General features: G+C 36.1%; 1 protein-coding gene across 1 annotated transcript in view; it reads right to left on the bottom strand.

Annotated features, from left to right (window-relative positions):
• Nucleotides 1-11279: 11279 nt before the first annotated feature.
• LOC123879298 (titin-like) overlaps nt 11280-27358 on the bottom strand; it is a 34321-nt gene continuing 18242 nt past the window's right edge. Inside the window, exons 6-15 of the mRNA XM_045926941.1 lie at nt 27255-27309; nt 26841-27109; nt 23607-23821; nt 22796-22949; nt 18841-18933; nt 17541-17652; nt 16762-16937; nt 14110-14265; nt 12645-12748; nt 11280-11490 (exon numbers count right to left, since the gene is read on the bottom strand). Of these exons, the coding sequence (XP_045782897.1) occupies nt 11310-11490; nt 12645-12748; nt 14110-14265; nt 16762-16937; nt 17541-17652; nt 18841-18933; nt 22796-22949; nt 23607-23821; nt 26841-27109; nt 27255-27309 (1515 nt within the window). The 3' untranslated portion in view covers nt 11280-11309. The remainder of the gene's footprint in view (nt 11491-12644; nt 12749-14109; nt 14266-16761; nt 16938-17540; nt 17653-18840; nt 18934-22795; nt 22950-23606; nt 23822-26840; nt 27110-27254; nt 27310-27358) is intronic.

Consider the following 27358-nt stretch of genomic DNA (forward strand, 5'->3'; position numbering starts at 1 on the left):
TTCAATCGTCAAATAACTTTTATCTGAGGAATTGAAGTTTTTCCATTTTTATTATCGGAAATCTGTCAAAACGTCAAAATTCCTTAGATAAGAGTTATTTAACGATTGAAAAATCGGCCCTTAAACGTCAAATTTATTCCCCAGTAAAAAATTATTTGACCATTAAAAAATCGGCTCTTAGGGAATTACTAAGAGAAGTAATTTGCAAAGGTGTTACCTATTGCAAAATGAAGGTTGCTATTATAATTAGGTACCTACCTACACAAAACATCTTTATCCCTTAGTTAAAGATTATTTGACCATTGGAAAATCGGTTCTAAGTAAAAGTTACTGAGGGAAGTAATTTGAAAAGGTGTTATTCTAAATGATGGTTGCTGACCAAACCTACAGCTCAGCTACTTTCGCCAAAAAACCGGCCAAGTGCGAGTCAGACTCGCGCACCGAGGGTTCCGTACTCGGGTAATTTTTTAGGCACTATGCACGATAAATCAAAAACCATTATGCATAAAACTAAAAATAAATCAATTTTAGAATGTGCAGGTAAAGCCTTTCATATGATACCTCACTTGTATAATTATCTTACTTTGAAAATTAAACACATTTATACATTTTTTTAAATGATGTAACCACAAATTCACAGTTTTCGGATTTATTCCTTTACTTGTGCTAAAAGACCTACCTATCTGCCAATTTTCATGATTCTAGGTCAAAGGGAAGTTACCCCATAGGTTTTCTTGACAGATACGACGGACGGACAGACACACAGACAGACAGACAACAATGTGATCCTAGGGTTCCGTTTTTCCTTTTGAGGTACGGAACCCAAATAATATCTTGGGCCATCCCATAACATACAACTGTAGTAATTTCAATGACTTTTCATTCATTCATAGCCATAATACACGTTAAATTTAACATAATAATTTCTATAATACTCGTACCAACCAATTCTAGTCATACTAAGTAAATGTTTTAGGGCCTGCATTAATGAAATCAAATTAAAATCGATGTTATAAGTAAAAAAATAAATGAACGTCGTAATAGTGATCAATTGCATTCATTTAAAACTATAATACTTCCCACATTCATTCATTTTCATAAAATGTGATCATATTAATTGTAAAGTAGTTAGACATGCGTGAATAAAAAATTTAACAATGTAATAAATGTTCGATCACAAACTGTAGTTAGTAGAAAAAATTTAAATGAACCTTTGAGTTTCACAAAAAATGGTTGTTTATGTAACGATACATATTATTGTGTATAATAGTCATTGGCGCCGATTCTGTCCTTCTCTAAACTAAATTTAGAGTATCTGCATCTTTTTCTTTTTAATATTGCTAAAAAAGGACGGAACGTGCATTTTACATTTAAAGACTCTAAATTTTAGGCTCGCGACAGGCTGCTACAGTCACGAGGTTTGACAGCTCTAAATTAAATTTGAAACTGTCAAACTATATCTGTCGTTTTCATATTACATTAGTAAGAAGAGGATGGGAATACTCTAAAATTTAGTTGTGCTCAGAATCAGTACCAATGTAATATGTTAATAGTTTAGTGTGTAGGTACATTTTAATAGTAAAATGCATTCATTTGTGATTATGATACTTCCACAATTTTTGTAGTTGTCAAATTTCGTCATGATGGTGATAATTATATTGACTAGATATCCAATAAATTAAACATTAAGTATACTGTGTAGGTTCATTATTAAATTATTATTTATTGTTATGAATTTATACCTTGTGAAATTGCATTCATACGCAAATAATATTATATATCTATCGTTATCCATATATTGCCACAATTCATTTAAAAATGGAATATCAGTAATATGTATAGCATATAAATAAAAACATCTTTGAAAAAAAAAACCACAAAATATGAATTAATTTTCAGTTAAAAATACAATATTTAATTTATTTGAGTCGCAAAAAAAGCTTTAAAAATGAGCTTCGCTTAAAAGTATCTGTCAAACAGACATGAATCTGTTTGCGTAGCAGAAGTAAAAATGTAATTGGCATATTAAATATAGCCATTTTATGTTAAGAGGGGTCTCTCCGTCACTCGCTTCATACAAACGTAGTTCCAATTTCATTTGAATATTAAGCAACCAAAGTCCATGAAATTTTGCAGACATATTCTAGAAACTAATATCTATGTCTGTGGTTTTCCAGATTTCTGTTAAAATATTCGGTTTCAAAGTTACGCGGTTTTGATACATACAAATCTTTGAGCCCCTGTTATTTTAAAACTACATATTTTTAGAAAAATCTAAAACACCACAGACACAGATATAGTTTCTAGAATATGTTTGCAAAATTTCATGGACTTTGGTTGCTTAATATTCAAATTAAATTGGAACTAGGATTGTATGAAGCGAGTGACGGAGAGAGCCCTGTTTATTTTACCTAATAAAGTTACTTGTTTAACGAATTCGGTCTTAGAATTTGGCACTTTAATATGACACAAAATTATGAACAAATAAAAATAAACAGTAGATAATATGAGGTATATGAAATGAAATGTAGTTAATACCAATTGTATTATACCAAATGTATAATACCTTGATGCATAGGTACTGTCTTCTGTGAATTAGAATAAAATTTCTTATTCCACACACCATGAAAGTTGAAGAAATGTCATATTACCAAAAAGTTGAAAACTAAAACCCGACTGCGATGGTCTTAATAAACGCAGAAATAAGTATTAGAGTAAGATTGTATTTCTGTCGCTTGGTATATTTTAATGTTGTTGTTCATTTATATTCATAAGTTCAGAATTTTCTCCTCTTTCATTTGACATCCCGCTCGATACAAGCAAATAAAAATTTTTGGAGACCTCCACTTTTTTTTATATAGGTAACATCCGTTGGGTCAATTTTTTTCGTATAAAATGTAGCCCATGTCACCCGGACTTTTACAACGAACCAATTGACACCTTATTCATCAAAATCAGCCCAGTTGTTTAGGCGCTACGGTGGAACACACAGGATCTGGATACAAACATACATACATACATAGATTGCTAAAATCACTACCCTTCCTTTTGGCTTTGCCGCAGTCAGGTAAAAAGATTCTTCACTCGTATAAGGTTTGCTTGCCTTAACTGAACAATATCTTCTGCAGTGCGTCGAGGGAAGAGTAATCCATAAGTTTAACAACCTCTCTGGTACAGTGATCTTACAAGTAGAGGTACCGTGTTCGATTCCCGGTAGGGGCAATTCTTTCTGATCTGGTCTAGTGGGAGGCTTCGGCGGTGGCTAGTTACCACTCTACCGGCAAACATGTGCGGCCAAGCGATTTAGCCTGTCAGTGCGATGCCGCGTCGAAACCAATCAGGGGTACGGGTTTAATGAAATTTCCATACCAAGATAGCCCAGTTTCATCTCAGACTGCATCATCACTTACCACCAGGCGAGATTGCAGTCAAGGGCAAGTCAGATCAGAAAAATAGAAGTTCTCGGTTTTTTCAACTTTCATGGCGTGTGATTTACATAATTACCTACCTACATTTTTCATCGTATTCACGTAGGCCAAACAAAATTATACTAGTCTTCTAAATCTAAACTATTCGTAATGTGAAGTGTGTAACTAACTATAACATATTTTATCAATAAGTTCTAGAGATATTTTAATGTTAAAATCACAGATAGATGCCACTCTATAGATTTTCTATTGTCAAAAAAATGTGCTTATAATTTTACACAATAGTTGATATCTTTGCGTCTATCATATTTACCTATCTATGTTTATCTATTGTACCAATTATCACTTAAACTGGCAACTTTTTTGAGAAAAACTTTGAAATATCTTACTATCAAATAATTTATAAGAGTATTGAAATTTTACTAGCTTAAGTACCGATATAACTACCTAAACAAAATCATTAAAAAATACCAAAAAAAAAACTTAACTTTAAGAAATGTAATTTTTTTCTCTAAAAAGTTGTCAATATCAATATTTTCTAGGTCAATATGTCAATATTTTATGGTCGATACTAACTTACCAAAAGCAAACTAAACAATTCAAGTGCATGCATTTTTTTCTATTTTAGTAAAAGAATATATTAGAATTCACAATTTTTACTTCATCATTGTAGCCTTATCCGATGCATGTCCATTGCTGGATTAACTAGGTCTCTTTTAGGAAATTCTACCAGTGAATTCTACCCAGTCGCGTACACAGGTTTGAAAGCCAGGGTTAGTTGGGTAATTTACTGTCAGTTCATGTCAAAAATAAGCATTGAGCTATTTCAACTGAATAGGTATGCAGTGCTTTTATGCTTCTATGAGCTACCACCACTGACTCATACCTATCCATAATTTATTAGTTTTATTAAGAGCTACACACCATTGACTCATACCTATCCATAATTTATTAGTTTCATTAAGAGCTACACACCATTGACTCATACCTAACCATAATTTATTAGTTTCATTAAGAGCTACACACCATTGACTCATACCTATCCATAATTTATTAGTTTTATTAAGAGCTACACATCATTGACTCATACCTATCCATTATTTATTAGTTTTATTAAGAGCTACACACCATTGACTCATACCTATCCATAATTTATTAGTTTTATTAAGAGCTACACACCATTGACTCATACCTATCCATTATTTATTAGTTTTATTAAGAGCTACACACCATTGACTCATACTTATCTATAATAATTAATTAGTGTTATTAAGTTTTGTATATCGCGTACCTATTTACTATGTTTTTACTAAAATAGAAAAATGGATGTACTTATCTAAATATATTTTACCTACATATAAAATGACCATACTACTTAATATGTTAAATTATCTGGTAGGTACTGGCAAAGGTTAATTATTATGATTACTGCTTAATTTTATATGAATAAAGTAATCTCGTGATGTGTTCATGCCTACAGGTATTTACCCATCCCCCGTAAGAGTGGAATGTAAATGAAACAGTGATTGATATAAATGTTCTATTAGATGCGGCGCATCATAGTAAAACATGTATCGTATCCAACTATGAGTATCTAACAATAGGTATCTAAAGAAATGTAACTCTCATATAATGACGGCTTTCAAAATAAAATAAAATATTTTTTTTATTCAATTATTAACTTTGGTTAGTTTGGTTATTTTAATTTGGTTCTCAATGCAATGAGGAACTTTCCAGCGAACGTTCCAAAAAATTATCATAGATGTCTCTAAAGTCTAAATGCATAGCTCGCCGCGAAAGGCAGAAAAGCACTGTCTGTGCCCTTTAGATTGATTTTAAGTCATGTCAAGTAACTGGTTAGACTATGGACATAGTATTCCTACGTCAGCCATTCGCCAGTTTTTCGTTTTCGTTTTTATTCATCCAGGTGTCTCACCAGATCTTTATATGCAAGGAAATCCAATCCATAGTAGTGCAGTTCGATGTAAAGCAGAAGGAAACAGTAACTCGTCATATATATATATATATATATATATATATATATATATCATTGATTGACATGGCCTAAAAACAATCTAATGGACACAAACAGTATTAGTATTTTAGTGCAGTATATTAGTACAGGTCCATGAGCAAATACTGGCAGCGGACCAATTGTTAACATTAAGTAACTATAACATGGCTCGTTTGGAGTCATTAACAAATAGGTATGACTGTTTTCCAAATGTACCTATAATTTGCCAAAATAGCCCTACAGTGCTCCCTGTGAAAGCAGATACTTGCCCAGAGCAGTGTAGCATAGATGTCACAAAGGTTCCTTCATCAGACAATATAAATCCCTCAACTAAGCCAATAAAACAAACTGTAATTATTTCTGACAGCTTAGGTAGAGGGCTCGGCTCCATGATGAGCCATTACTTAAAGCATTCAGTGATTAATAGATGTTCCCCTGGTGCTACTTTTAACCATTTAATTAATAATTTAAGTGAAAAATCATTGGATAGCAATACAAATGTCATATTGTTGTTTGGGGACAGTTTACAAGTCAAAAAACAACAGATTGTAAAATGCATTCAAAAATTACTAATCTTACATGAGAAAACCAAATGTAAATTTGTTTTGTGTGCCTTTCCTTATTCTGGTACATTTAATAAACAACAAAATGAGAATATACATACATTAAATTTGAAAATGTATAATCTGACAAAATATTATAGCGAAGCTATTTCTTACTTTGATATTAATAGTTTTACTAATAAGTTTAGATTGACCGGTGACAGTATGCATCTTCCAAAGAGATGCAAGATGCATATTGCTTCACTATTAGCATATAATTTAAATGATTCAGTTACAAGTGTTGTAACAAAGTCTCTTGACTCTTTTACAAACCGTACGCCTAGTACTAATATTTTCTGTATTGACTCGAGTACTTCCAGTACTAATATTTCAATTATTGACTCAAGCAATAGTTTATGTACTATTAGGAACCCTATTGCTTGTTTAAACTAGATAGTAAGACAACGGAGGAGCTCTGTAAAATGAATACTGTACATCAAAACATACAGAGCCTCACCGGCAAGGATGGTAAAAATTTTAAATCAAGAAGTAACACAACAGACAAGCAATGTATGATTAATCTTGTACACCAAAATATACAAGGCTTGTCTGGAAAAGAATATGAAATTGAACTTTTTATAAAAAAATTAGATATCGATATTCTATGCCTTACTGAGCATTGGCTCAATAGTTATCAATTAATTGTCAATCTTGGAAATTATTCATTGTCAAGTGCGTTCACAAGAAAGAAGGCTATTCGCGGAGGATCTATGATAATAACCCGCAACAACATTAATTACAAGGAACGAAAAGACATTCTTAATCTTTCGGTTGAACGCACTATTGAGCTGTCCTGTGTTGAGCTGGAGCGATATATTATAGTTTGCGCATACCGACCTCCTTCGGGTGACTTTTCTCTGTTTGAGGACGTCATGGAGGAGGCACTGAGGCGGATATGTAGGTCATCAAAAAAATATTGATTTGTGGAGACTTTAATATTGATATTTTACTTCACACCTCCTTCACAGACAGATTACTTAACTTATTTAAAAGTTTTAATTTAGAAAACATTTTTGTTGAGCCCACACGTGTAACGGCAACTTCAGCTACTTGTATTGATAACATTTTTGGTGATTGTAAAATTGTTAAAAAATCCATTATCACCACTCTTAGATCCGATCACTGTGGACAAATGATATCTGTTCCCAGCTCTCAACAAAATATAACAAAAGTTATAAAGTATAGGCCAGTCACCACTAAAAAAGTAAGGCAATTCAAACTCAATATTTTATCTACTTTACCTACAATTGACCTTACACAGGGTGGTCCGGATGAACTCTATAAAGCTTTTTTTAACTGTATAAACTCCCAATTTAATTGTATTTTTAAAGTCATAGAAAAAAGATTGTTTAAAAATCTTAAATTTAGTGAGTGGGCTACTGCTGGCATTTATAAAAGTAGGAACAAGCTGTTTGACTTGTATGCAGAAAAGCAATATAATTATACTCCAACATTTGTTCAGTATGTAAGAAATTATTCAAAATTATTTAGAAATGTTTGCATACAAGCTAAGTCAATTTACATAAAACAGAAAATTATTAATTCTGATAATAAAATCAAAGCAGCTTGGGATATCATCACAGATGAAACTGGGAAACGTAAAGTGGAAAATAATAAATTGGAACTTAAAATTAACAACCATATTACTGACTCCGACTTAGAAATAGCAAACGTATTTGAGGACTTTTTTCGAAACATTCCAGTTACCACTACCAGTTCCCTTAACTCGTCGCCAGCGGAAGCCTACACTCTTCTAAGGAGCAATGTTTCTGAGTGCAGTGTATTATTTAAATTTGAACACGTTACCCCATATGATATTGTTAAAGTATTCAAATCGCTACAGTACAAAAAAACAGGAGACCTATGGGGAATTTCAGTAAAAGTAATCAGCAATATTATTGATATTGTTGCTCCATATCTTGCTCTAATCTTTAATGAGTCCGTAGATTCAGGATCCTTTCCAGATCTTATGAAATACAGTAAATTAATTCCTCTTTTTAAATCGGGTAGTAAAACTGACCCAAATAATTACAGGCCAATCTCAATTTTACCGACTTTTAGCAAGATATTTGAAAAAATTATGCTCAACCAACTGATCCAGCACTTTAATCTGAATAAATTACTTCATTCGGAGCAGTATGGTTTTACTAAAGGTCGATCAACAATCGATGCGGGCGCAATGCTTTTAAAGCATATATTCGATGCATGGGAGAACTCACAGAATGCTATTGGAATTTTCTGTGATTTGTCTAAAGCATTCGATTGCGTTGCGCATGAGACTCTCTTGGCTAAATTGAACCACTATGGAATCAAAGACTCTGCGCTTAGTCTCATTGCGTCCTACCTCAGTGATCGTATACAAACTGTATGTGTAAATGATGTGAAGTCATCCGGATCAGCCTCACTAATGGGTGTTCCACAAGGCTCTATCTTAGGTCCCTTCATGTTTTTGGTATATATAAACGATTTACCATATTTCGTCCAAAATACTTGCGATATTGTACTATTTGCTGATGATACGTCATTGATTTTTAAAGTCGATAGAAATTATAATAATTTTGACGATGTAAATAGAACCATATCGCAGGTTACTCATTGGTTTACTGTTAATAATTTGCTTTTAAATGCAAAGAAAACTAAGTGTGTCGAATTCGCATTGCCCAATACTAAGACGGCAAATGATTTTAATTTAATGGTAAATAATGATATGTTGAAAGTAGAAGAAACTACCGTGTTCCTGGGGATAACTTTAGATGCAAAGCTTCAATGGAACGCCCATATAACAACACTTGCTGGTAAACTCAGCTCTGCTGCTTACGCTGTTAGAAAGATTCGACAGATAACTGATGTGGAAACTGCAAAAATTGTATATTTTGCCTATTTTCACAGTATTATGTCTTACGGAATCTTGCTATGGGGTAAAGCGGCAGATATTGGAAAAATTTTCGTTTTACAAAAAAGGGCAATACGCGCAATCTATAATTTAAAACCGCGCGATTCCCTACGAGAGAAATTTAAGGAAATAGGTATTCTTACAGTAGCTTCTCAATATATTTACGCTAACATAATTTTTGTACGACAAAACATTCATAGTTACAAAAAAATCGGTGATTTCCACGACCGGCAAACTAGAAACCGTGATAGGCTCGCATATCCTACGCTCCGCCTCAGGAAAGTTGGAAAATCGTTTGTGGGAATGAGTGTAATATTTTATAATAAAATTCCACAATCAATTTTAGACTTGCCTTTACACAAGTTTAAAAAATCTATTAAAAGTATGCTCCTGAAAAAAGCTTATTATACAATCGAAGATTATGTAAATGACAAAAAAGCTTGGATTTGATGCGCTCCAGCAATACACGGCGCTGCAATTGCTTGTATACAGTATGGCATATTATTGTAAATTGTACATTTGAAAAGAGCAACCGCCGAGTTTCTTGCTGGTTCTTCTCGGTAGGAACAGCATTCCGAACCAGTGGTAGATTATTTTGACGATTCAAAAGCACTTGTAAAAGTTTAATTGAATAAAAATAATTTGAGTTTGAGTTTGAGTTTGAAAGACATCTATGATAATTTTATGAAACGTTCGCTGGAAAGTTCCTCATTGCATTGAAAACTTCCGTCGCTACATTATATTATTGGCTAAATTATTATTTTTACAAAAGATTACGATTGACCGGAGTCACCGATATTCGTTGGAACATGCTGTTACTTTCAAGCGCCGCATCTAGTTAGAGATTTATATCGTTGAATGTAAATGAAACTTGGAATGTAAATAAATGAATGCAGGCGGTATTAATAAATGTATTCTAAAAATAAATGTAAGCGCTGACTCTATGTGTACTGTGAACTTTATAATCATGACAAATATTAAAAACAACTGGTATGAGTTTTATTTTGAGTATTTTTTTTTTCTCTCCCGTCTGGCTTTACAAAGATTAGCCAATGTCAAGTTTGTAGTTTTTTTTTCTTTGTAAAAAATGGAAATATAGGCTTAACTTTTTTTTTTAATCTTAAAATCTTAAATTTTTTTTTTCTTTTTTGTCAGCCCTAGCACAGACTACGGTCTATTTGGGCTGCAAAATTCCAAACACCAGTCTGTTTTTTAACTAGTGCTTTGGTCTATAACAACTGGTGAAAAATGTTTCTCTTTAAATTAAGTCTATTACTAAATAAATAAATAAAAAAATAAAAATTTGTCTGTGCCCCCCGTCTGTGCCGGCGCTCGCCGACACACGCACGGCACCCCCTTAGGCCGCTTTCCAGTCAGTTTTAACAAAAAAATCACTCCAAAAAGACAGAGCACGCCCGCCAGCTAACACCAACACAGACGAAATCAGTATTTTTATTTCGTTTTATGTAATTTTTTTTTAAAGAATATTAGCCATGCTAATCATGACTAATACTCCCCTTTCCCCTCCAATAAAGCGTAAAGCTTGTGCCAGGAGTGGGTACGACAATAGTGTAACGGGTGGGGTTTGAACCGCCGACCTTTCGGAATTCAGTCCGCTCCTCAACCATTGAGCTATCGAAGCTATCGGTCTAATTTATAGATGTACCGTCGAAAAACTTTCCCTTTTTCAGTCCCATAATATTATTGAATTCTAAAAATCTTTTGCACACTGATAACAGGTGTATAAACGAGTAGTACACTTGACTCGTGTGTCTGTCTGTCCGTCTATCACAACCAATTTACAACGAATCTATTGAACCCATTAACACGTAATATTTGTCTGACCTGTGATTTAAACTAGGACGTTTGAGAAAAATAAATCAATTTTGAATATGGGGGTAACTTTTAAGGTGCAAAATTAGAAAATTAATTGTGGTGAGGGTCTCAAATATACATACCTAATATCTTAATTTTAAAGTTATTCAAGAATATATATCAAATAGACCATTCCTTCTCCCCCTAAATTCATAAAGTACTAAGCTTAAAATTTTGAAAAAATGCCAAAAAATAGTCCTTTTTCAAAAAAAAAAATCAAAATTCAAAATATTTTTGTTCAATTAAATTACCACTGGTTCGGAATTCCGTTCCTACCAAGAAGAACCAGCAAGAAACTCTTCACAAGTCAATGCTTTTGAAATAACATGGTAAATCTATCAATGTTGTGTGCACAAACTTACATATTCGTCATACGGAATCCCCTCAATGAGAGTTCAACTCGCATTTTGTTTGGGTTTTTTAACTATTTTGGTACGAAACCCCAAAAAGACAAAGACAAATAAAAATGATTAAATAATTTATTTAAATAACAATAATTAAACTTTACAACACATTTTAACATTCTCGTCTTTCTTCTCACAACATGGCTTCTCTCGCCGTCCCTTTCCCGCGAGCGGTTTGTCTCTCTCATCCCACACAACCACACCGTCGCATGCGCATATGCGTTTCGGATTTTGGAAAATTCCAGCTGACCTTGCGATTATACCGCATGCTACACTAGAAAAAAAAAATTGGTTAATCAACGTTAATTCAAGTCAGCGACTGGATGGGTGACTCTGTTTAGGTGACAGAAATCAAATTATCTAAATCACACTTATCACACTTCATACTAATATTATAAAGGGGAAAGTTTGTGTGTATGTTTGTTACTCCTTCACGCAAAAACTACAGAACGGATTGGGCTGAAATTTAGAATGGAGATAGATTATACCCTGGATTAGCACATAGGCTACTTTTTATCCCGGAAAATTAAAGAGTTCCCACGGGATTTTTAAAAACCTACATCCACGCGGACGAAGTCGCGGGCATCAGCTTTATAAAAGGAAAATCTGACTGACTGACTGGTCTATCAACACACAGCTCAAACTATTGGACGGATCGGGCTGAAATTTGACATGCAGATTGTTGTTATGACGTAAACATCAGCTAAGAAATGATTTTTAACCCCCGACCCAAAAAGAGGGGTGTTATAAGTTTGACGTGTGTATCTGTGTATCTGTCTGTGGCATCGTAGCTCCTAAACTACTGAACCGATTTTAATTTAGTTTTTCTTGTTTGAAAGGTGGCTTGATCGAGAGTGTTCTTAGCTATAATCCAAGAAAATCGGTTCAGCCGTTTGAAAATTATCAGCTCTTTTCTATTTACTTTAACCTTTACTTGTCGGGGTTACATAAATTTTTAATTTACACTTGTTGAAGATTCAACCCCTAAGCGGGTAAAATAGGGGGTTGAAAGTGTAGTACTTTCTTTAACTTTGGTAAGAAAAAGATGCAAATATTCTAAAACTTAGTTGCGTTCAGAATCAGTTCTATTTTGTGATTAATAGCATAAGTAACCACCCTCAGCAATGAGGAACCCTTTACAAAGGGTGTACAATCTGCTAAGATGTTTTTATAAATTCGTAATCACGTATATTTAGTTTCCGTAATCGCGGATAGATGGCGTTATCGCCTGATTGCGTCGCGCGGTCAGTTGTGGCCTGTGAAAGAATATATTATCGAATGCGGTACTGATCGTTGTTGTACTCAGTGGTATACGAGTTAAGAAATAAACAACCATATAACCAGTGACCTGAAGTATCATTTTACTGTACACACCTGAAGTTGTAGCGTGTACAAAGGGAGAGGGAGAAAGAAAAAGAGATAACTTACGGCATTCCAGAGTCTCCATCAATTTTGGAGGTCAGGCTCGAACCCCGACCAAGGTCGTCTCTTCGCTCTGTTACTGCGATCGACCTTCCCACTATTTCATGTATCTGTTAAGAATAACAACACACTATCACACTAATCACACTAATATTATAAAGGCGAAAGTTTGTGTGTATGTGTGTGTGTGTGTGTGTATGTTTGTTACTCCTTCACGCATAAACTACCGGACGGATTTGGCTGAAATTTATCATCGAGATAGATTATACCCTGGATTAACGCATAGGCGACTTTTTATCCCTGAAAAGCAATGAGTTTCCACGGGATTTTTAAGGACTTATATCCACGCGAACGAAGTTGCGGGCATCAGCTAGTAATAACCCATCTAACTACGCAACAGTCGTTGACATCTAGTGTCAGTCAGATGTTATATTTAACTTTTAGAAATACAGGTTTTAAAAATATACGTGTTTCTTTACCTGATTTATCTTACTAACTATTTGAATTCAGTGACAGTTACAGTGTTGGGCAGGAAATATCGTACATAGAACTTTAGAAAGAGATAATGGTTTCGTAGAGCGTTGTCTCTGTCATTGGGACTAAAGACTGATAAAACGTCTCATAGGTTTGAGTGACAGAGATAACGCTTTACAAAGCAGTAATCTATACTAATAAATAAAATTGAAGTGTCGTGTCTGTTTGCACGGGATAATCTTCGGAATGGCTAAACCTATTTTGACTGGACTTTCACAGACAAGTAGAGGATTAACCAAGGAGTAACATAGGCTATGCTTTTTTAACCGACTTTGAAAAATGGAGTTGTGTTTTTCTAACTATGTACACTGATATCTCCAAGATTTCTGAACCGATTTGCGTATTTTTTTTTAATTGTTAAGGTAACTTTGCGACAGTGTTCCATAAAAATTTGGATTCCAACTCCTCAGTCCTGATGCTGCAGGGGATCTGACCAATCCACGCGGACGAAGCTGCGCGCATCATCTAGTCGTACATAAAACTTTAGAAAGAGATAATGGTTTCGTAGAGCGTTGTCTCTGTCATTGGGACTCGAGACCGACAAAACGTCACATAGGTTTGAGTGACAGAGACAACGCTTTACGAAGCGTTAATCTCTTTCTAAAGTCCGATGTACAATATTTCCTGCAAGGCACTGCAGTAGGTATAAAAAAATAATTTGAATTACTTATTGAATTGACGTTGTGTGTGTATGTTTGTTACTCCTTCACGCAAAAACTACTGGACGGATTGGGCTGAAATTTAAAATGGAGATAGACCCTGGATTAGCACATAGGCTACTTTTTATCCCAGAAAATATAAGAGTTCCCACGGGAATTTTAAAAACCTACATCCACGCGAACGAAGTCGCGGGCATCAGCTAGTAATGTATATTCTCAAGAATAAATGACAATGACTATGACTATGACTATGACTATGACTATGACTAGGTACTTACTTGCAATAAGTCATCCACAATTCTGAAAGTAGCTCTGCCTTCTTCGTCAGCGATTATATTCCCGAGGTCTCCCGCATGACGCTTGTCTACGGGGTCGTTTGGACCCCCATGTGGAGAATTGTAGGGGTTATAATGTTCCCCTAGTGACTCGCAACCCTGAAAGTTTTACACTATAATATTATAAAGGCGAAAGTTTGTGTGTATGTGTGTGTGTATGTTTGTTACTCCTTCACGCATAAACTACTGGACGGATTTGGCTGAAATTTAGAATGGAGATAGATAATACCCTGGATTAGCACATAGGCTACTTTTTACCCCGGAAAATCAAAGAGTTTACACGGTAATTTTAAAAACCTACATCCACGCGAACGAAGTCGCGGGTATCAGCTAGTAATATTATAAAGGCGAAAGTTTGTGTGTATGTGTGTGTGTGTATGTTTGTTACTCCTTCACGCAAAAACTACTGGACGGATTTGCCTGAAATTTGGAATGGAGATAGATTATACCCTGGATTAGCACATAAGCTACTTTTTATCCCGGAAAATCAAAGAGTTCCCACGGGATTTCGAAAAACCTAAATCCACGCGGGCGAAGTCGCGGGCATCATCTAGTAATATTATAAAGGCAAAAGTTTGTGTGTGTGTGTGTGTGTGTTTGTTACTCCTTCACGCAAAAACTACTGGACGGATTGGGCTGAAATTTAGAATGGAGACAGATAATATCCTGGATTAGCACATAGGCTACTTTTTATACCGGAAAATCAAAGAGTTCCAACGGGATTTCGAAAAACCTAAACCCACGCGGGCGAAGTCGCGGGCATCGGCTAGTAAGAAATTAAAGTACTAGATGGTCAACTTTCATCTATTTTCATAAATAACATTAAACTATTCATTTAAACACCAGCCAAGTGCGAGTCAGACTCGCGCACCGAGGGTTCCGTACTCGGGTAATTTTTTCGACATTTTGCACGATAAATCAAAAACTAAGAAATTAGCTGTAGTATCGACTAATTTGCGAGATACTACGGCTAACTTTTCAAACTGGACCCTTTCAAGTGAAGATTTTTACATAAACCTGTGAGGATGATACTGCCATTGGCGCAATTAAAATACCATAAGCCTACGTTGTCGTATTAGTTTACAAATTGCGAAAAACCAAATTAAATTTGAATTTCGCGGGCAGGCCCGTCGCTTCCACCTTAAACCAGAGATAGACATTTTATATCATGAACTAGATGGCGCTAATGGTGGTATATAGCACGCTATCCATTTATAATACAAGTGTAAATTAAAAATTTTCAACACCCCCGACAAATCATTTTCAAATAAATAATTATGTATATCTAGGCAACGTCCATCTTGACAGCTTGACATTTGTCAATTGACACTTGAATATTATGAACCTAAGGGTTATCTAACCTTCTTTTCTACAAGAAAACTAGAAAATAGCTGATAACTTTTAAACGGCTGAACCAATTTTTTTGGATTATAGCTAAGAACACTCTCGATCAAGCCACCTTTCAAACAAAAAAAAACTAAATTAAAATCGGTTCATTCGTTTAGGCGCTACGATGCCACAGACAGATACACAGATACACAGACACACAGATACACAGATACACAGATACACAGACACACAGATACACAGATACACACGTCAAACTTATAACACCCCTCTTTTTGGGTCGGGGGTTAAAAATGGGTACAGTTATTAAGCTATAAGGCAACTAATATCCCCTATCACTAATCACATTTAGAGACATGTAACATCAATAATATTAGTATAATTGACGGCATACGATATGTCATACACTAATTTTTGAATAGTGGTACAAATTGTACCGCTTCTAGAAAGCTCGAATCTCAGTGCTAGTGAGAGAATATATTAAGGCCTCATTCGCACGAGAGCTTTTTTAACGTCCGTTAAAAAGCGATCAAATAGAACAAATGCATTCCCAAGTATCTGTTCACACGTCAACGCTTTTTTATCGCGCACTTTGTATTGTCAGCGCAACGCCGGGTTTGCACGCAACGCTTTTTTAACAGGGCTCTCTCCGTCACTTACTCCACACAATCGTAGTTCCAATTTCATTTGAATATTAAGCAACTAAGTCCATGAAATTTTGCAGACATATTCTAGAAACTAATATCTGTGCCTGTGGTGTTTTAGATTTTTTCTAAAAAAATGTAGTTTTAAAATTACAGGAGCTCAAAGATTTGTATGTGAATTTTTAAGACCGCGTAACTTTGAAACCGAATATTTTAACAGAAATCTGGAAAACCACAGGCATAGATATACGGGTCTAGATTGAAACTTGCATGTGAATTTGATTAATAAATTTTCATTTCATTTCATTACTTCTTCATGATCAACCCATTTCCGCCCCACTACTGAGTACGGGTCTCCTCTCAGGGTTTAGGCCATAGTCTGCCACGCTGGCCCAATGCGGATTGGCAGACTTCACACACCTTTGAGAACATGGAGAACTCTCAGGCATGCAGGTTTCCTCACGATGTTTTCCTTCACCGTTAAAGCAAGTGATATTTAATTGCTTAAAACGCACATAACTGAAAAGTTAGTGGTGCGTGCCCGGGATCGAACCCCCGACCTCCGATCAGGAGGCGGACGTTCTAACCACTAAGTACTTCTTACCATGCTCAAATCGCCAGTATGTCGCACATGCAAGCCATGCAGTCCAGGTGTTAGTCCATGCACACTACCGTCTCCCACTAGAGGTCCAGCGGTGGACTGCTGGAACCGGATGACTCCAAGGACCTGGGACTTGCAGCAGGACTGACTTGATATCATTGCCACCGCTGATTGACTCTCTAAAACATGTTATGTCAAATCACACTAATATTATAAAGGCGAAAGTTTGTGTGTATGTGTTTGTGTGTATGTTTGTTACTCCTTCGCGCAAAGACTACTTGACGAATTTGGCTGAAATTTGGAATGGAGATAGATAATATCCTGGATTAGCACATACGCTACTTTTTATCCCGGAAAATCAAAGAGTTCCCACGGGATTTCGAAAAACCTAAATCCACGCGAACGATGTCGCGGGCATCAGCTAGTAGTAAATACTTCTTTCTACCCGACTGCGGCAAAGCCAAAAGGAAGGGTTATGATTTTAGCAGTCTATGCATGTATGTATGTTTGTATCCAGATTTTGTGTTCCACTTTAGCGCCTAAACTACTGGACCGATTTTGATGAATGAGGTGTCAATTGATTCGTTGTAAAGGTCGTGTAAATATATTAGTTGAATCCGTTTCCACCAGTGCTAAGCTATGTGCACCAATGAGTATGATTGGTGGATATCAAACGCATCCATAGCAACGTAGCATAGCACATCTCTGGTGCAAAAGCAGCCTAAGTCCTCTTATCCGTTTTTATTCAGGTTTGGATCAGGCTAGTGCACTAGCGATCTTACCTCCAAAGCCCTGCAGGACAGCCCTCTTCCCAGAAGTCTTAGCTACCATATCCAGTACAACTGCACTTGGCAATGTGGTTTCTACCATCACTGCACCATCTTTGTATACTGCCTGGTGACAAAACAAGCTTATATACTAATATTACAAAGATGTAATACACAGGAGAGATGCATTGAATCCTGCCGGTTCCATAAGTTTAGATAATTATGTAGAATAGATTTTTATTCAAATAGACTTTTACAAGTGCTTTTGAATCATCAAATAATTTACCACTGGTTCGGAATGCCGTTCCTACCGAGAAGAACCAGCAAGAAACTCGGCGGTTGCTCTTTTCAATTCTTCAATTTACAATAATATTCCATCAGTAATAATCCATATGTATTCAATGATTATTTTAAAAAATCTTGAATTTTAGGTAAAAACACTTATCATAAAAATTAATAAGAGGTACCTAAGTAGATATTAGTGATAGTCTAATGGTTAGGATTATTTTATTTTATTTTACTCTGTTTAACGAAAACTCTTTATCTATATCCATACTAATATTATAAATGCGAAAGTGTGTCTGTCTGTCTGTCTGCTACCTCCTTCATGGGCCAACTGTTTAACCGATTCTGATGAAAGGTACAAAGTTAGCTTCCCAGGGATGGACATAGGCTACTTTTTATCCCGGAAAATCAAAGAATTCCCACAGGATTCCCAAAAACCCATCCGCTTAACAATTTGTATGAAATTTGGTGCCAAGGTAGCTTGCGTCCCTGTAACGTTGACGTCGCGGGCATCCTCTAGTAATACAATAAAACACCAGTCCTTTCAATTTCACTATATAGAGTTGACACTGTATAATATATTTTGCTAGCACTAGGGCTTTGTATCTTGGCCTTATGACCTGTTGGGATAATACTTGGAAGATTTTAATGCTGCCTTTTCATTTCCTCCATGCTTCTGTGAGCATATGAAGCCCTAATCATGGTTATTTGACTGTGGTAGTTTTAAGTGTTAGAATAAGATAGTATGGACCTACCAGAGCCACATGGTCATACTATACTGTGACCCAGATCTTTAAATGAGAAAAAAAAATTGGTTGTCTGTAAAGTCGGTTTACTGACGATAGTTGAACGTGACAACAAGGGCCGATTGTGCTTCTTTGTCGCTCGTTCCGCGCTCTCGCTTGCACTTCAAGCCTTACATGGAACGCCTCAGAGCGAGGTAACGCCGCATGAGTCATGTTTTTTGCATGTGCAGCCGGCTCTATCGAATTATAAGACGTTGTCACGTCAAAAAACCCTAAGTAGATACCTGAGTAACACCATCTTGTGCTTTAAGACTGTTGATAGTCTTTTCAATTACTTGTGTGTCTGCCTTAGGACCAAAGTCCACCAAGACTTCCAGCTGAAATTATACAAAGAAAAATGAGAGTCCACCTTTAAGTATATTAGGTTACTAGCCGATGCCCGCGACATCGCCCGCGGGGATTTAGATTTTTCAAAATCCAGTGGGAACTCTTTGTTTTTCCAGGATAAAAAGTAGCCTATGTGCTAATCCAGGATATTTCAGCCAGATCCGTCTAGTAGTTTTTGCGTGTAACAAATATACACACACACATACACACAAACTTTCGCCTTTATGATATTAGTGTGATATTAGCAGTGATTGGTTAGAACATCCACCTCCTAATCAGAGCTAGATATTAGTTTTTAGAATATGTCTGCAAAATTTCATGGACTTTAGTTGCTTAATATTCAAATGAAATTGGAACTACGTTTGTATGGAGCGAGGGACGGAGAGGCCCCTCTTAAGCTTAGGATAAATCTGTCATAAGTCTGACCAAAGTCAAAGTACTCTCTACTCAATAAAACCTTTAAGTATCTCTAAATTTATTTTGGATAACTTTTTCCCGTAAGATAAAGTCACGTAAAGCCGGGGCTAGCCTCTAGTATAATATGATACATCATACAAGTGATACAGCATTAAATAATTATCATTTCAAGTACTTTTTACTGCTTAATCATGTTTTTTTACGACCTTGACCTATGAAAGAATTTAGTAAACAATATAAAATAACTTTTAAAAGTACACTTACCTTTGAAGTGATCATAGTTTATTGATCGTAAACTCTGGAATGTTCCAAATAAGCCCTAAATCAATAATTATAATAATTATTATCAGGCAATTACTTGTAATTTTTGCGCGAAAATATAACCAAAACAAAGTAGCCAACTGCCAGTGCTGAAGTGAGCTTTGACACCACTGACACTGACAACTGACAACACAAATTGACAAATGTCAATTGTGTTTTTTTTTTTCATTTGGCTTTACGGCTCTTTTTTTTTTCTCTCTCGTCTGGCTTTACACAGATTACCCAATGTCAAGTTTATAGTTATTTACAAGTTAGGGAAACTATATAAATATGGACTTCGTCTGTGCCGGCGCTCGCCAACGCACACGCGGCGCCCCTTTAGAGCGCTTCCCAGTCAGTTCCACCACCAAAAAATACCAACTAACACGATAAACCAGCCACTTTTAACAAAAAAAAACACTCCACAAAGGTATAGCACGCGCGCCAACACAGACGAAGTCCTTTACGGCTCTTTTGAATTTAACGAAAAATACTAAAGTAACTAGCTACCATGCTACCTACCGCAAGTGGCATGATAGAGCCTTCTCTAATGCTTCTCTATAAATGTTAAACTTCCGAAACTGTACCTAGGTATAAAATGGCCGCGATTACCCGCGAAGCCGATTGTGATGAATTCGCAAATCCTACGCGTCTTGTTTGGCCGGTTTTGCTTTTGTACCACGTTAAGGTCCAAACTTTACATTTACGCCTCTGGAGTCCAAAGGCCGGAACGCAGATACAATAGATTACACACCGTCCACTCACGCCGTTTTCGCCCTTTGCCATCATCTAGCACCTATCCATACTAATCCATACTAATATTATAAATGCGAAAATGTGTCTGTCTGTCTGTCTGTCTGTCTGCTACGTTTTCACGGCCCAACCGCTGAACCAATTTTGATGAAATTTGGTACAGACATGGGCTACATCCCGGGGAAGGACATAGGCTACTTTTTATCCTGGAAAATCAAAGAGTTCCCGTGGGATTTAAAAAACCGAAATCCAGACGGGCGAAGCCGCGGGCATCCTCTAGTTATGAATAGTCATCTAGTATTATCAGTGGTATGAATTAAAAGACGCTTATCTCAATTTTCTGATTAAATTTATTACTCATCATTATTATAGTCTTACATCTAAATAAAAAATAATACATTTGCTTCATTTTTGTTTTTAACAATAAGTAAATAATTTGCTGTAATAAGTTATCAAAAAGCTACATATTAAAAAAAAATATATAATAACGTCAATAATTAGTATACAAAGTAATCCTGGGTCGATTGCAGTAAAAGTATGCCAGCGGCTCGATTGCGATAGAATGACAATGTCACGATCGCTGATTGGTTGATGCTCGCTCACTATTGGCTATAATGCATTGTCGCAACAAGAACAACTTTTTTAGCGAATAATAACAAATGTGATTATAATAATAAACTAACAATACTTATAATAAAACAAAATTATAATAGTTAATACAATAACCGTATAAACTTCAAAAATTTTGAATTTGCATTTAACATAATTGAGCATGATGAAAGAAACAATGCATTTATTATAGTTTATATTAATTTTATGTTAAATCGCTAGCAAACCTTTAAAATAAAAATAAAATAAATAATGATTTATGCAGATTTTACGGAATCCAGCTGCAGGATAAAGCAGAAGGCATAGAAGGCGATTGGAGTCATACATTTATATACAGGTGTAACCAGAACGCTCGCAAAAACTTCGGGTTTTTATTATACTAGTTACCTAACCACAATCCAATGCCAATAAATAATCATTTGCCTTATTTTGTAGTATTAGTGATTTAGTATTTTTCATCCAGATCCATCCCATCTAAGACGCACCATTGACCTAGTGGTCTATTTACGTTCGCTACAGGTCAACATTCGTTGACCTGTAGCGCCAGTCACATGTTTTATTTGCAATATATTGTGAACTCTTAAATATATAGGATTTATCAAATTATTTTTTGCGTTGTTTTGGTGGTACCGTATCAGTAATCCAGTCTTCGTTTTTGCGTTCTGGCTACGCCTTGTACAAATACGTGCACATTTTGCTGTCGTGACGCTTGGCCCAATAACACTCGAGATGTACTCTGATTGGTCGATTCTATCGTCACACCCAGAGACGTTGCAACACGTCAGCATCGCAGTTTGTTTCACCCCTACCGCGCTTCAGTTGGGTTGGCTGGCGACATTGATCTAAGTCTCTGAAACAAAAACACAAGATGAAGTTAAACAGCACTAAAAGTTACTAAACTCGAACTTCCGATAGATAGCAATAGATATAGTAAAAGCCCAATTTTTGATGGCAACTAGATCTGCGTTCATTGCTGTTATCTCTGCATCCATGTTTGTTAATGTTGCATGCCTATAGAGCTGCAAATCGTCTGCATATAGGTGGTAGTTAGACGTAAGAATTTTGGTGATTTCATTGATGAAAATTGAAAAAAGAAGAGGGGATAGTACACCCCCTTGAGGTACACCAGCAGACAGGCAAGCCCAGTCAGAATTAGCCTCTTCAGAGCGCACCCTCTGCAGGCGACCATGAAGATAAGAGTGAAACCAGTCAATCGCAGAGGAGGATATGTTAGGAGATCGGAGGAAACCAAACAGGATATCAAAATCAACAGAGTTAATGGCATTACTAAAATCCAACAAGTGTAAATTAAAAATTTATAACATCCCCCGACAAGTGAAGGTTACAGTAACTAGAAATGAGCTGATAACTTTCAAACGGCTGAACCGATTTTCTTGGATTATAGCTAAGAACACTCTCGATCAAGCCACCTTTCAAACAAAAAAAACTAAATTAAAATCGTTTCATTAGTTTAGGAGCTACGATGCCACAGACAGATACACAGATACACAGATACACACGTCAAACTTATAACACCCCTCTTTTTGGGTCGCGGGTTAAAAAGGCAATCTAATACTTGTTTGTTATCCATTGTATAACGAATGTCATCAGTGACTTTGATTAACGCTGTAACGGTGCTGTTAGAGGGTCAAAACCCTGATTGGAGGGGACTCAGAAATTGTTTAAAGAGATACGTGGATTTGAAAACAGCATTTTCTATTAACCCTAATCGAGATGGGACATTAATCATTATGTATTCAAGGCAAGCTTTACCTCCCGTATGTCTGACTCAGCGAAGGCCGTCGGTCTGAACATCTGCACCTTCTTCAGCGGTTCGTCCTCCAGGTTGTGGACAGCTCGGTACACCTCCGAATGTTTGAGGTGGTCCACACCAGGTGGTGGTTTCTCGAACTTCTTGAAATTCACTCTGGAATAAAAGCATTTTTTTTTCAAATTCCACCAATTTTTGAAATTAAAATTAAAAATAATTTATTCAAAGTAAGTACTAAATTGTACACCTTTTAAATGGTCAGAATTATTTAGATCTGTAAGATGATATAGTGGTGATAATATAATTAATTACGTAAACTTAAAACTAAAGCTACGAGGGTTCCAAACGCGCCCAGGTCTGAGAAGAGCCCACAACGAACTCAGCTAGGTATAAAATAGATAGAGAGAGGTAGATGGAGTATATCAATAGACTAGCCGATGCCCGCGACTTCGCCCGCGTGGAATTAGGTTTGTCGAAATTCCGTGGGAACTCTTTGATTTATGTGTGTGTGTGTGTATGAGAGCGAGTGTGTGTGTGTGTACGTTTGTTACTCCTTCACGCAAAAACTACTGGGCGGATTTGGCTGAAATTTGGAATGGAGATAGATAATATCCTGGCACATAGGTTACTTTATCCCGGAAAATCAAAGAGTTCCCACGGGATTTCGAAAAACCTAAATCCACGCGGGCGAAGTCGCGGGCATCGGCTAGTTAATAATAACGCTAAGTTTTTGCTAGCGTTCTGGTTACATTCTGTATAATAGGGACTACTTTTGAGAACCAGTTTAGGGTCTGGGAGGAAGGTTCTACGTACCCCATAGCCCTGCCCTTGATGACTTCCGCCTGCCCCACCAGGGTCTCCGTGATCTGGTCCTCATCGTACTCCGACATCTTCCACCTTCTTCCACCAGGGAGGTATATAGGCCTCTCCACAGGCCCAGGCCCGAAGGCAGGTTCTGGTTTTCCACTAGCAGCTCTCAGATCTTTTTTGGTTGTTTGGCATGCTTGATCCTTTGCCGGACTGACTGACTGAAATGAACAATCACACTAATATTATAAAGGCGAAAGTTTGTATGTGTGTGTGTGAGTGTGTGTGTGTGTGTGTGTGTGTGTGTGTGTGTGTGTGTGTGTGTGTGTGTGTGTGTGTGTGTGTGTGTGTGTGTATGTTTGTTACTCCTTCACGCAAAAACTACTGGACGGATTTGGCTGAAATTTGAAATGGAGATAGATAATATCCTGGATTAGTACATAGGCTACTTTTTACCCCGGAAAATCAAAGAGTTCCCACGGGATTTCGAAAGACCTAAATCCACGCGGGCGAAGTCGCGGGCATCGGCTAGTTATTTTTAAGTACTTTTTTAAATATTAGGGAGGCTGTGGACCTGCTATGGTGGTTTTCTCTGGGAAACCCTTTGTTGATGTTACGCTAAAAAACCGGTCAAGTGCGAGTTAGACTCGCGCACCGAGGGTTCCGTACTCGGGTAATTTTTCCGACATTTTGCACGATAAATTAAAAACTATTATGTTTGAAATAAATAAAAATCCGTGTTCGACAATTGTATATCATGCATACCATTCTACGATATCATGAGAACAACCCCTCTCCTATGTCACCGGAACATAAAAAAAGGAGAAAGACTCACATTGCTTTGCAATCCAATTTTGCCAGACGACAGTTTAACTATTTCTAGGGCCGTACTTGTATAGGTGTATTAACAAAAAAGTTAAAATCACCCATTTAAATAAACATGGTCTTAAAAAATGCCTAAAAAACTATCTAACTAAATATAATTACGAGGAAACAGAAAAACTACTAAATACATACATTGCGCAAAATATAATCTGATCAAAATCATAGACATATACGCACACACATACACACACACATACACACACACACACACACACACACACACACACACTCACACACACACTCACACACATACATACATACACACACACACACACACACACACACACACACACACACACACACACACACACACACACATCAACCTTTACTTAACAATTTATATTTATATTTTTAACTTATAATTAGATTTATTTCAATTAATTATAAACATTGTATGGGAAGGCACTGGCGCCTATAATACGGGCTGTCCTAGTTTAGGGGCCAGGACTCCATGAAATGCGTATATCTAAATTTGTGAAATAAATTTTCATTTCATTTCATTTCATTTCATTTCAGGATATATACAAGTAAAAGCCCTTTCATATACCGCACTTGGTATAGTTTTGTTAGTTTCAAAAAAACACATTTTAATTTTTTAAATTATTTAACCACAAATTCACGGTTTTCGGATTTATTCCTTTATAGACTACAGGCCCATGTTTAAAAATGGGTGGGTCATATGAACCACCAGGTGACGTATACAGGACGATATAAGAGCATAAAATAATAAGTTTCAGCACTATGCCGTCACTTGTAAGCTGTCCAACAGAGTGCTGGTGAGAATTGAAAAGTGCAGGTAGAGTGAGTACATTTTGGTCATATATTTTTGTACGGCATTTTTACCATCGATAGATCCATGAAAAATAATAAGAAAGCGCGCAGTGCCGTAAAAAAATGGTGCGCCACAAAGTCAGTAAATGTTTTGATTTTCTGACAATTTCCGGGGTAAATTTGGTCATTTAATTCTGTACGGCACTAGTTTCATACTGTTTCAATACAGCCTCTAATCCATTATTCCGCAACGCCGTACAAAAATCATGCGACAAGGGGAAAAAATTGAGGGTAGCAACCCCCTCTCTTTCCGTGGTCCGGGGGGTGATTTGACAAAGTACGGCTTTGGTTCCAAAACATTATCTAGCACTCAAAAGTACTATTAAAAATAATGCCGTAAAAAAATTAGTGTTCATTTGAATGTGTATCAATAATTATCTTAATTTCATGGTATACTTAATTATTAAAGCTGTAAAATCATTTGACTCTGTACGGCAACTTTTTTTTTAACATGATAGTGTAAAATACTATTGTTATATAGTATTGCCGTTCAAAAGAAACTGTTCTAAAAAAAATTATAGAGAAATACAAAAACTGAAATTTTTCAAATTATTGCAAAAGTTTAAATATTCATAGATTAATAAAATATAGCAATTTTCTACGCTTTTCCCTTGTTTTAAATAGTATTAAGATAAATAAATTAGGAAAAAATTATGCCGTACATTTTAATGCAGACCATATCTTTTAGGCTGATGAAAATGACGCTACCATTTTAAGGGTGTAGTACTTTATGGCCATCTGATACTGTACGGCATTAACATATTTTTGAAGAGAACAATTGATAATATGATAAAATCACTATGCCGTCTAACTGAAGTGAACGGGTGTGTATATAATATCCACATCCCCTACAAACCTTTGGACCAACGAAAATGTACGGCATGTAAAAAAATATTATCTATGCATAAAACACTTTCAAAATAAATTAATTTTATGTTGTTTCAAATCACCCCCCGGACCACGGAAAGAGAGGGGGTTGCTACCCTCAATTTTTTCCCCTTGTCGCATGATTTTTGTACGGCGTTGCGGAATAATGGATTAGAGGCTGTATTGAAACAGTATGAAACTAGTGCCGTACAGAATTAAATGACCAAATTTACCCCGGAAATTGTCAGAAAATCAAAACATTTACTGACTTTGTGGCGCACCATTTTTTTACGGCACTGCGCGCTTTCTTATTATTTTTCATGGATCTATCGATGGTAAAAATGCCGTACAAAAATATATGACCAAAATGTACTCACTCTACCTGCACTTTTCAATTCTCACCAGCACTCTGTTGGACAGCTTACAAGTGACGGCATAGTGCTGAAACTTATTATTTTATGCTCTTATATCGTCCTGTATACGTCACCTGGTGGTTCATATGACCCACCCATTTTTAAACATGGGCCTGTAGTCTATTACTTGTGCTATAAGACCTGCGTACCTGCCAAATTTCATGATTCTAGGTCAACGGGAAGTAATAGTTTAACAAGTTTAGTTACTTGTGTTTCTAATTACCAAAGGATCACATATTGTTACCTTTCTCATTCTCAAGTCTTCTAGCGATCTTCTCAGCTCTTCTCTCTTCTCAACATCCAATTCTTCTCCAGTGAGACTAGGCTTTGTCACCCGTATCTGTATGTTGTTTCTCACTTCTTCATCGGGTTCCAGTTCGGTTATTTCCACGGAATGCTTTGGATTTACGTTTTGGTCTTGGTTTTGTTGGAATTGCTGCTGGTCTTGTTTTGGTTGGAATTTTTCCCGGTGTTTCTGGAACTGTTGTTGGTAGTACTCATGAATTTGCTGCCCTAAAAATGGTGTGACTTATTTATTATTATCATAAAATTATGATATGAATATTGGTTATGGAATTCAATTAATTAAGTAGGTATTTATTTAGCTAAAATCGTGCAAAAAAGCAAATAAATATTAAATAGATTACTAGCTACTTACTTTCTTTGTGTTTTTTGACTTCAATGAATCGCTGTTCCTTTTTCGTGGTCTCCTGCTGGAAACAAAATTTTACAAAGTCAAAGTCAAAATCATTTATTCAAAGT

This window comes from Maniola jurtina, chromosome 28, assembly GCF_905333055.1.
Source record: "Maniola jurtina chromosome 28, ilManJurt1.1, whole genome shotgun sequence".
NCBI lineage: Eukaryota > Metazoa > Arthropoda > Insecta > Lepidoptera > Nymphalidae > Maniola > Maniola jurtina.